Source organism: Cyprinodon variegatus, unplaced genomic scaffold, assembly GCF_000732505.1.
Source record: "Cyprinodon variegatus isolate N-32 unplaced genomic scaffold, C_variegatus-1.0 Scaffold2028, whole genome shotgun sequence".
NCBI lineage: Eukaryota > Metazoa > Chordata > Actinopteri > Cyprinodontiformes > Cyprinodontidae > Cyprinodon > Cyprinodon variegatus.
The window spans coordinates 45395-57515 of NW_015152481.1; the positions used below are offsets into that span (position 1 = coordinate 45395).

General features: G+C 41.1%; 1 protein-coding gene across 1 annotated transcript in view; it reads left to right on the forward strand.

Moving 5' to 3' along the window:
• The window catches only part of LOC107105047 (E3 ubiquitin-protein ligase pellino homolog 1), a 55741-nt gene extending 43753 nt beyond the window's left edge, over positions 1-11988 (forward strand). The window contains exons 4-7 of the mRNA XM_015405165.1: positions 1527-1628; positions 3638-3835; positions 3947-4135; positions 8544-11988. Coding sequence (XP_015260651.1) covers positions 1527-1628; positions 3638-3835; positions 3947-4135; positions 8544-9122 — 1068 coding nt within the window. The 3' untranslated portion in view covers positions 9123-11988. The remainder of the gene's footprint in view (positions 1-1526; positions 1629-3637; positions 3836-3946; positions 4136-8543) is intronic.
• The last annotated feature ends 133 nt before the right edge of the window (positions 11989-12121 follow it).

Consider the following 12121-nt stretch of genomic DNA (forward strand, 5'->3'; position numbering starts at 1 on the left):
GGCTTTTGCTCCACTGCAATCAATATAATCAGCTGTGCTAAAACAGGGAAACCTCTAAAACCCGCAGGACAGCGGGCCTCAAAGACCGAGGTTGGGGATGCCTGGTGTAGACAACACCTCAAGAAGTGATCTCTTGACCTCAGGCTGGTTCACCCGGGGGATTTGGAACAACTTTTAAAAGCTGTGGCTGAAAATCAAACCACTCTTTCACATTTAGGACGAAAGACGTTCTGTGTTTCCTAAATCTGAGTCCCCTCCTCGAATCGCCACCTTACCGTGGTGGAGGGGTTTGAGTGCCTCAGAGATCCCAGAAGCTATGTTGTCCGGGGCAGTTTTGCCCCTGGTAGGGTCTCCCATGGCAAACTGGTTCTGGGTGAGAGGCCAGACTAAGTGCGATTCAGTGGCTTTTCTTTAAGAATACAAGAGGAATCTGGTGAGGAACCTCCCTCCTTTCTTTGGATCAGCAAACAGGTGAACGGCATTAACTGAACAACAGGACCTTTGGTTGGCCAACACGTTTGGTTGTACAAATGTGTTACATCAACACCAGGCAAACGACTCAGCAAAGATCCAATTTCAGTTAGGCTCTTTTAGCAGTTTGTTTCCAACAGAAAGTGATAAAGATATCATATGGTAGTATTTGAGTTGAAATGAAGATAACAGTTTGAAAGAAGAAAATAGGAGTTTAGCTTTAGAGGTTATTCCCCATGGACACACTGAACCTGTTTGTTTTTATACCCTGTTTCATTTGCTGTGCAAAGACGTATAGTTTTGAAATTTTTCCTTTTGTTTTCCATCTGTTCAGTTTCTTTGTACTTCAGCACAAACTGTGAGATGTGGTTCCAATGCCAGGTACTGTGTGGGCGAGGGGCATCTGAAGTTCAAAGAAAAACTTGGAAAGACCTTCAGAAAGCCTGGAAAATTGTTGATAAAGACCAATTTATGAGGAAGAAAGGACCACACCTTGGAAAAAGAGAAATTACCCAAAGATTAAAGCTTTAAAATATTAAGGCTTAGGAACACATTAAACAAATGAAGTTAGATGGATTCAGGCTGGGGTTTTTTTGTTTTTTTTGAGAAAAGATATATGAATAATCTCCTGGAGAAAAGGAACACAGGCAGGTGTTTAAGAGAGGTAAGTGTGAGCGGTTCAGTGGAAGGTGACGCAGCGTTTTCCTGCAAAAACCTGGAAAGCACATCTTTCCATCCTCTGAAGTCCTCTGTAAACTTTCAGAGAAGGCTAATAAATGTAGGACAGCTTTAAGGTTTCACATGTGTAGCCAGCAAGCTCTCTGAGAACAGCGCTCTACCCTCTTACTACAGCCAACACGCCAATACGAGCAACATCTCCAACAACAATCTGCTGGTTGTTCTGATTTAGTGACGTCTAAAATATGTCGTCTTTAAACTCAAACCATGTTCCAGTCTTTAAATGAATTATGACAAGACCTGCAGTTATTTTTGTCTCCTCATCTCGGGTTACCTTCTCTGTTGTCATCCATCATCCTTTTCTTGTGTCCTATCAGGCCATAAGCAACAAAGACCAGCACAGCATCTCTTACACTCTGTCGCGAGCCCAGACGGTGGTGGTGGAGTACACTCATGACAGCAATACTGATATGTTCCAGGTAAAATAGCCCAGATTTTTATTGCTTTTTTTTTCACAGCCAATCAACAAACTTTTTAATCGTTTTTTTTTCTCCCACCTTACTGTTCTTGACATGTAGAATTTGCTGCGATTTATGAACGCTGGTTGGTGCACTGCAGGTTTAAAAGTTGAGACTAAAGGCCCCTCTGATGCCATAACAGATCTTTATTAATATTACAAGAAGAGGTGATGTCACACTGTGTGAGAGAGAAAATAGCAAAATGGGTTTTTGCTATTTTATTTTAAATAAAAATAAAATGATCAAAGGGGGGACTTTTTTTTCATATTAAAGCAATAAGTAATCATTTAAACATTCAAAATTTCACACAATAAAGTTTTAAAGGTGATTGATTTGTTACCCACTCTGTTTATTCCCTAATAAATTGGTTCTCTCCAGTGTTGGTCATTTAAACTTCCAGTTATTATCTCAAGTCATGTTTTAAAGTTTGGTAGAATGCAGTGGTTAGGGCATACCATCCGTTTACGGAGGCCTTAGTAATTGACATGGCTGACCCGGGTTCGAATCCAGCCCATTCCTCCCCATCTCTTACACCCCCTTTCCTGTCAGCCTACGAATAACGAGCCACTAGTGCTGCAAAAAACTCAAAAAAAATAAAAAAGCCTGACAGAATGGCCAACATGGCTGAACAGAAAATGAAGCTTCCTTTTAAGAGGCGTCTTGGCTTGGTCTGAATTAACTTCTGAACTTCTGGATGATCCATAAATGGACAACTTTAAACATTCTGCCTACAGTGGCACCTTTTGCTGGTGATCTGCAACCTACAGTCTTAGAGCCCAGTGTGGCTCTTCAGGCCCTCTGCAGAGACTCTATAAATTTGACCAAAAGTAGAAAAATTTAAAGAAAAAATCTAATTATTTAATGTTTTTTTAAAGCTGATATATATATATATTTTTTTTTATTCTCTTTTTTTTTGCATTTGGGGGTAAAATTTATATATTTTTTATTTACTTTTTTGAATATATTTAAGAAATATTTTCCCTCACTCCTTTAAACGTTTTGACGTTTTGCTCTAAAACTTCACAGTAGTTCATAAATTTCAGCATAAATCATGTGTTACAGTTTGTGCCTACAGTACAGACAAACTGTTTGGCAAGAAGAACGGCAAAAACGACTCTTTGGATCGTAAACGTTGCAGCTGGATGTTTCCAATGGCATAATGAATTGGTCTCTGTATCTATTTAGTGTTGATCATTCCAAACCTTAGAAGTGGTAGAAAACAGCCGTGCAGATTGTTGAACTTTAGTAACTAAACCCAATCAGATCTACATGTCAGTAAACATGCAGCTGACAGGAAACAAACAGAACTTCAGTCAAAACTTTGATCACACAGAGACATGATCATTTCAGACCATGCTGATGGTTTAAAGCGTTTATGTTTCTTTTTAGGAATAAAAACATTCACAAATGTACATACTGTATGATTTGTTGACTGATCTAAAGAGCCTTTCTTCTCGTAATTTGCACTTCAGAGATAAAAAAAAGGAGAAAAAAAATACAAAAAAAAAATACAAAGAAAGGGAAATATTTGAGTTCAAATGCAACAGTTGTAATTGTACTGAGAGGTTGTGAGTCCCAACTCTGAGCTGCATATTTAAATGTGCACATTTTGGATTTAGATAATGCAAAACATCTTTATTCAAATTTCCAGTGGAGGGGTGTACAATGTATTCTCACAGCATTTTCTAAAATTACCCTGCTGTGAGCTCGGGTAGCAATAACGCAGCAGGAGACTGTTGCTGTGTTGTTATTTTGATACGGCTGTGATGCGGGTCGCTGCCATGGGCAACACAGTGCCTGTTAGCAAAGCACAACATCAGAGTTATCCTGCTGCAAGAAATACAGCAGATTTAGACTAATTACAGGTTGTGATTCTTTCTCAATGCCCAAGCACATTTGTTTTTAAGTCTGTATTAATCCCCGCTCCTCCAAAGGTAAAGATGAACCTGCTTGTTTTGGTTTTCCACCAGATCGGCCGATCCACAGAGAGTCCGATAGACTTCGTGGTGACGGACACAGTGGCCGGCAGCCAGAGTAACTCAGACACCCAGTCGGTCCAGAGCACCATCTCCCGCTTCGCCTGCCGCATCATGTGCCAGCGCACGCCGCCTTACACGGCTCGCATCTATGCAGCGGGCTTCGATTCCTCCAAGAACATATTCTTGGGGGTAAGCCATATTTCATTTTCACACGGCTCAGAAAAACAGCACCACACTGCATCATCATTCAAATATTCCTTCTCCCTAATCTCCGATTTTCCACATCGCTTTTTGCTTCAGGAGAAAGCTGCAAAGTGGAAGACGCTCGACGGACAGATGGACGGGCTGACCACTAATGGCGTGCTGGTGATGCATCCTCGCAACGGCTTTATGCAGGACTCCAAACCGGGAGTCTGGAGGGAGATCTCTGTTTGTGGAAACGTCTTCACCCTGCGAGAGACGCGCTCGGCGCAGCAGCGGGGGAAAATGGTGAGATAAGAAATATTTTAATTCAAGATTAAAACATTTTGCCTACAGTGGTTTAAAGTAAACAAGTACCTCATCTGCAAAAAAATAAAAAAAATCATAACCCAGAAAAAGCCTCCATGATTGTTAAATCAGAGGTGATGAATCCCTTACACCATCTTTTTCACACTCTTCCGAAACCTTTTCCCCATCAGAAGGTTATCTAGATGCCATCTCCAAGGCAACAGTTTGTCAGTCAAAGCTGTGAGTAACACAATCTTGCAAAGGATCCTTCAGCTGTCTCTTGGCCAATCACAACCCTCCCTCTGCCTCATCTCCACAGCCACAAGACACTTAACCGTTTTATTCCCTCCTCTAATTCTTAATCCGTCTCTTTATCTGCTGTCTCACCACAGGGACAGCTCTCCCCTTATCCTCACCCCAGATCTACATACCTTAGTGTGCGAGTTTGTCATGCTTGATGGGATTGAGTAAACACCTTTTTTTTCAGGTTCCATTTAGTTTATCACAGAAAGGACAGCGTCATCTTCGTATTGGAGCTATCAGATCAAATGGTGGAAAATCGAGGAAGTAATTTATATGTTATCTCTATGTAAAGGCAGTAAACTAATGGTCCCCAATGGGAAGGACCATTTTAAGCAATGCTGATGATGCAAACTGGTTGATTGGGGACATGATGGCCGATTAACCTGGCGATGTAGTTCAGCGGAAAAGCTTTTTTTCTTCAGTCAGGTTGATCTGTCCTTCCGCCACGGTAAAGCAGCTCCTGCCGTTGGGTCCTGGACGGACAGAAGTGCTGCGGCGATCCAGCCACGGCTCCTTCAGCAGGTGGTGGTACTAGAGGAACTGACTGTGGATCTGGTAGATGAAGCGGACGTTGTTGGTCTTTCCACATTACATACAGCAGCGTAACTCGCTCGGTAAAATGAAGGACCCCATGGTTGAGTTCGACACACGACAACAGCTCCTCCCATCCGATGACACGGTGAAGCGAACAGGGCGTAATTAGTCACACGGATTGTTTGCATTTGCATGGAAGGAACGCACCTTTATATGGAGATCTTAGACACAAAGCTCAGTAAAATCCAGGCTTTATCCTAAGATATAAATATTTCTTGTATTGTTTTAGGACATTCTGTTTGTTGTCTTTACATAACTCAGTTATTTACACCAGACTGCAGATGTGTCTCCAGGTTTTCTCTATGATCTCATCTTTCTTTGGAATCCAACCCGTTTCTTGTTAGATCCTGCTTCAGTAGAAAATATCGAACAATGAGTTTAAGAGAGCTCATCTCTAAATAGGAGGCAACTTTCCACTGTTTTTTTTCCAATTTTTTCAGACCACAGCACTGCAGTCATGTTTTAAGGCCCAGTGAAGCGGCTGTGGTAGCGTGGGTGATGGCTGAACTCCTGCAGGGTTATGCAAGCTTTGATGCTGCTAAATGTGCTTTGCTCTGATGTAGAAAAAAAGGTTAACAATGAAGGGAAAAAATGCTTATATGTGCATAGATCTCAGATGTGAACATTCATACTCACTGGAGCAGTTTTTCAGATTGCTTTGATGTGGTTCATAGGTGAAGAACAGCTAGAGGAGCGACCTTTTGCTCCCTGAGCTAGCTTGTAATTGAGCAGTAGAAATGTAAAGGTCAGGCCAGAGAGATTTGAGCATGTGTATCATGAAGAGTGCAAACACGCTCTGCAAACAGTTTTATAAAGAGGGAGATATCAGAGCAGTTGAACGCTGAACACGCCAGCCAACACGCTGTGGTCCCCTCGAGCACCGCGGTAACCTCAACACCTTGAAGTTGCCTCATGTCTTATCTCAGCATCAGCTTCTGCCGTGTGATTCATTCCCTACTTTTCTCCTCTCCATTCTCTGTGTTTTCCCCTCCTCATGCACTCTGGTTATCTAAACATGGAATTTCCCGCTCCGTCTGATCATGCAAAGGCAGAATGAGTTCTTCCTCAACTCTGAATTCATCCAGAAATTTCCAGCAGCTGTCTGGTCCGCCTTCAAGCAGCACAAATCACAGCTTCCTCATCTCATCTTCCCCCCAGCTGTCACTCTTCTGCCCCTCTGACAGACTCAGGATGGCTACGTTAGGATGCCACCTGCTGTCCTCGGAGCGGTACTGCAGAAATGGCAGTGATGTCTTTTTAAACCTCCCTACAGGTTTAAGCTGACTAAATAAAAGGTTTTGGGGTTGTTTTTTTTTACCTCACAAGAAAGATGATCATAGAAAAATCATTTATTTATCTTGGAAATGATCTTCAAAAGAGAGATAAATATATATCAAGTGTATCCTTTTGTTAGATTTGAAAATTAACCCAAAATTCTGCTTTGTAGACTTTTATAGAGTATTTTGTAAAACCTAAACAAGTATTTTTCATAAATAAATATGAAGTTAAAGCCTTAACATACATGAAGATTTATAGATATATGTTTTTAAATAGAGATTAAAAACATCTCTATGTAGAAAGACCGTTGATTGTGCCATCTAAATATTTTTAAAGTTTTTAGTCTGAGGTCAATCTTCTCTTTATCAGCAGAAAAATGGATGACCAAATATCTGTCTTTTACTAAGAAAGACAAAACTAGATTTTCCAAAAGCCTTTGTTAATAATAACTGCATATATTTGTACATCGCTGCTGTCTAAATTAAAGGTGTAGTAGATGATCTTTTAGCTTTGAATACTGGGGAGAACATATTATATTAAAAAAAATAAACAAATCCTCTGTACTTTTATAAATAATTGTTATGCATATTGATATTTACAGTTTACTAATATTTAGTAATACCTACATTACATTGATTAAGTTGTTATTATCGTTAAGTTTAAGAGTCCTAGATGTCTTGCAGACACGTTTTCCCTTCTACTCTATAAAACAAAAAGACTAATTCTGAAAATAGCATAAACTCACTATTTATCATCTTTAAAATTAGTATGTTGATATGAGTAATTAACTACTATATTTTTGCTGTCAGTTTATTGATAATATTAAAATAATTTCAAATTACTTTCAGTAGAGATCATTTCAGTCGAGAGTATTGCTGCTGCCACCCTCTGGTCTAGAGGGGAACTGCTTGTGAATGATGGCCATGTAGGATCCCTTGGTACTGGTTTTAAGAAAGAATCGCAGTCCACTCATTACAGAAACTAGTTATCTCATTAACTCTATCTGGAAAAAATATCTTTACCTCTTTTTCTCATCAAAACAAAGAAATTGATAAAATCCTTAACACATATTACTTGGCAAATATTTTATTCACAAAAATAAATTCCAAAAAACAAAACCACCATTTTCAGCATTTCATATTGAAATAAAAACGATAAATTGATACAATTGTCAAATCTAAATAACAATTCAATCTGAAAAACTCACACGAAGAGAAAAGATAATTAGGAGAAATTTATTGATACAGTTACTTTGTATTTGGTGCTCAGAGCTTGGCAGGAAACATAGCGCTGAATTTTGATAGACATGCATGAACAGGAGCAAAGAATAGTGCTGTTTCCCCCCTGGTTAGTGAGACGGTCTGCTGAGCTTTATGGGGAGATCCAGTGGATTGGGTGAGCTGATACTAGAGCTTCACTCAGGGACCTGGAAGATGGAAGTCCAGTTGAATAACACAGGTTGAGAGAACCTGTCCATGATGAGCAAGCATGAAGTGCCAGTGGAGAGGAAAAACTCCCCATTGGGAAGAAACCTCTGGCAGAACCAGGCTCAACATGGCGGTCTTCTGCTGGACCGGTTAAGATGAGACAGGGAAGGCAGTAAGAGTCCAGGAGGAATGACACTCTGATGAAGCTTTAGCTGTGATGGTGGAGGAGGGGCTGGAGGTGGGTTGAAACTGGGTCATCTGAATTGAAGTCACAGTGCATCCCCCGCCTGCACACAGGAGCAGACAGGTGCGAACTTGGGATGCTGATTGGCTTTCGTGGAGGTGTGGTTCAAAGCTGATTGGCTGTGTCGCAGGTGGATGAAGGAGAGCAATGAGGCTCCATTTAAAAAAAAAACACACAATCTGTCTTATAGACTCTCATAATTGCTCAAATCACTGCACACCGCTCTCTACACTACTGCATCTCAACACATTTTGATCTAAGATCTCTTCTTTCCATCATTCAGCCCCAAACTCCACTCCCTTTGATTTTTTGTTGTTTGTTTTCCCTTTTTCTTCTTTTTTTTCTTTCTCTTGGCTAATTATTGATTGTTAGGACATTTGTTACTGAGGAACTTTAGAAATATGAATGGCTTTTATTCTGTAAATATTGTAAATACCTTGCATTGTCTATATATAAGGGAAGTGTTGGCCCAGTGGTTAGAGCAGTGCGCTTGTGCTGTGAGAAGGTTCCAAGTACCCGGTTGTAGCTTGGGTCTAAGCTTTGCTCTCGCTGTGTGTTCCAGGTGGAGACTGAATCTCAGGAGCTCGTTGACGGTTCGCTCATCGACCTCTGCGGCGCCACCCTCCTGTGGCGCACGGCTGAGGGCCTGTCCCGCACCCCGACCCTCAAACACCTGGAGGCGTTGCGTCAGGAGATCAACGCGGCCCGGCCGCAATGTCCCGTTGGTTTCAACACGCTGGCCTTCCCCTCCATGCGGCGGAAGGACACTCCTGACGAGAAGCAGCCCTGGGTCTATCTGCAGTGCGGCCACGTGCACGGTTACCACAACTGGGGGAATCACCGCGAGGAGAGGGAGGGCCGGGAGGGCCGTCTGAGGGAGTGCCCCATGTGCCGGGCGAAAGGCCCTTATGTGCCGCTGTGGCTGGGCTGTGAGGCGGGTTTCTATGTTGACGCGGCTCCGCCCACTCACACCTTCAACCCCTGTGGACACGTTTGCTCTGAGAAGACAGCGGCCTTCTGGAGCCAAATCCCCCTCCCACACGGCACCCACACTTTCCACGCCGCCTGCCCCTTCTGTGCCCAGCAGCTGAGCGGCGAGCGGGGCTTCATCAGACTCATCTTCCAGGGGCCCCTCGACTAGCCGGGAGGGGAGGGACCCCTCCGCATGTTTTTCCTCTCTGGACCTTTTGCCTCTGTCTCCTTTTTAAGTGACCTTTGTATTGATTTTTCATGAATGACAAACAAATTTCTATATTTTCATGAAACCAGAGACACAAAACAAAAACCAAACAAAGAACACTGCGGGGTGAACTTTTGATTCACGAAGAGAACTCTCATCAGTATTTATCGAAATCACTGACACGCCCTCGTGCAAACATGCGATTTTTGTTCGAGTATTTGTTGCAATACACGTGTACATCTCTCAGAGCCTATTTAAAGAAATATGTTTATTTATGACCCAGAACATCGCTTCAACCTTTATCTGTCAGAAATCCCTAATCCTGAAGTGATTACCTTTAAAAATCCAGCATATTGTTAATCATACTTGATGTTTTAGGTGTTTTTTTTTCCAAAGGGTTTTATTCTGTGTTCTCCTATCAAAGCCATTCAGTGTATTTATATACAACACGTCCTCATCGACTACTTTGTACGACGTTTCAAGTTCAGAGCAATAGATTTGCAGCAGAAACCTCCTCAAGCATTAAAGGAGCCTCTGAGGCGTCTTTATCAATGCCTGCACAGCCGCTGCCCTCCCTTTAACGAGTGAATCTCTGTTAGCCATAAAAACGCAATGATGTAGCCGTGGACTCCCACACTAACCTGAACTGTTTTATTTATTCTAAGGATAAAATGGGCTAATAGACAGGAACTCGCGGTACAGACGTTTACCGGGTGTGGATGGCGACTTAATTCAGCCTGCTTGGCTGCTGGGATGTAAGTGAAGGTCCGATTCTGAGGCAAGAAATCGCAGGGATCTCAAAATGCTTTTGGTGCCTCGGCAGCGCCCTCTGCTGGTAACTGGGGATGAGTATCTCCGAAACATGCTGGGCTCCTTTCTTGTATTGAAGGAAGTTAAAAGTATTTTTTTTTCTCACGATGAGATGCACCAATCAGGCTTTTCCAGTCTGATTCTTCAAAGTTTGACTTACAATTCTAATTTTTAATAAACTGATTTTTATTTTCTTCCTCAGCACTAATACAGATACGAGGATAAATAAAAAGCAGGTTATTTCAAAAGGGAGGAAATCATCAGCTTTCCCATTTATGCATTGCAACATATGTTCTTACCCTTTAAACTCAAAAAGTGCATCATGTTCTTCCTTGTAGTGGATGCAGTCTTCAAAGTATATTAGTTCTTAGTTTTGTTTTGAAGCATTTAATGACATTTGGATTTTTTTTTTTTCAGGATTTGATCGCTGCATCTCTACTTTGATTGAATAATCGCAGTGCTGGAGAATTCACTGATCCGATATATTGACTGTAGCCCACAGAGGTTTGAAGCCTTTGAAAAGAAAAACGTGTTTATTTTACCAGGGCTTTGTGACAATTTGTGCTTTTCAGAAAGCATCTGCATGTGTTACTTTTTTATACATGTGGAGCAATATAGGGAACCGAATATCAGGGCTGCCTGGTCTTAGTTTTTTTTTAAGACAAAGGATTATTATTTTAGTTAAAATTCCATAGTATTTTAAAAAAGCAGGATTTAAACTAATTTATTTAAAATACAAAAGCCATCATTATTCCTTTTGCTAATAATGATATTGATTATTCCATAATTATGCAGTATTAGAATAGCTGTAATGAGGTTATCTATATATTTATTTATTATGAAATAGTTATATGACTTAATCAAGAATATAAAATGAACAAAGTCAAAATCTAGAGGCTTAAAGCATAAATCATTAGTTTCAGTTCATATATAGTGGCACAAGCTGAGGTCAGCTGGTTAACTTGTCGGGCTGGTAGCTGGCCTGCAGTCTGCTGCTTTACGGTCATGCTGTTTTTTTGTTTTTTTTTAGCTAGTTATACTTTGAACAATCTAAAAAGGTTATCTTTGTTTTTAGAGATACCATAAGTATTTTCGTAAATCTGAATTTGTCTTTTTGTTCAAGTAGAAAGTGCAGAGATAGAATTTAGGGAGGGATCACTTTGAAACTTTCTCCTGTAAATCATTAAGGTTTCATTAAAGATGAAGCACGTTTGGAGCTGCATCTTTAATATCTCTTATCAGTCCATACCTGCTACAAACCAAACCTTTCCACGGTGTATTTACCCTCTGTTAGGCTGCTTAAGAAACCATGCGTGGTTTTAATATCTAAAGCCAACAAGTAATGTTTCAGATAATTATTAGATGGAAGGATTTGTGTTTACAGACTATAGATTGGGACTTATTCTGAGAAAATGGCAAACTGAGGCAGTCCTGATATGTTACCTTTGAATAAAAGCACAGATTCTCCCAAACTCCTACTGCCGAACACACATTAGAGGCTGACATGAGCGAGACACACTCTGAAGCTGTAGATAAAACTGAAGCGTCTCTTCTGAACAGCTCCTGCAGATCCTCAACGGTCGTTTCTGTGTTTGTATGTGAGAAAGAGAGAGATTGTAATTTAACGGGTTGATTGTATGTGTTTAGTTTCTGTCCACGCAGTAGCTCTCCTCGTATCCTCAGGCTGCGACACACTAACTCACCTCAGGGAGAAACCGATGACCCGTGCACACGCTTGTACACCCTATGCTACAGCCATCTGAGGATACATCACAATGGATTAAAAAAAGAAAAGGCCTCTCCTTCTCCCAGTCCTGTTTGGTCTTCTTTATGGACTCTGTGTGATTAAAGGGCTTCCCGCTGTTTCTGTACCGTTATCTCAGCCCTGTTTGGACGCAAACAACCCGGCATCGGTTCATCCCCACCGTCCTCCTTCTGTCTTTGTGCTTGTAAAAGGCAAAATCAAAGAATGTTTCCAGCAAAACACTTTTTGTATCAACTTTAAACAATAAAGTGTAAAAGTGAAACATTTGGTTTTGTTGAGTCTCACTGAGCTGCTTTTCACTATTACATGTGAAATAATTATATCATTCAATGAGGTTTAGGCTCTGTTCGAAAACCTGGGCTGCATCCTCCAAGGACGCGGTCTA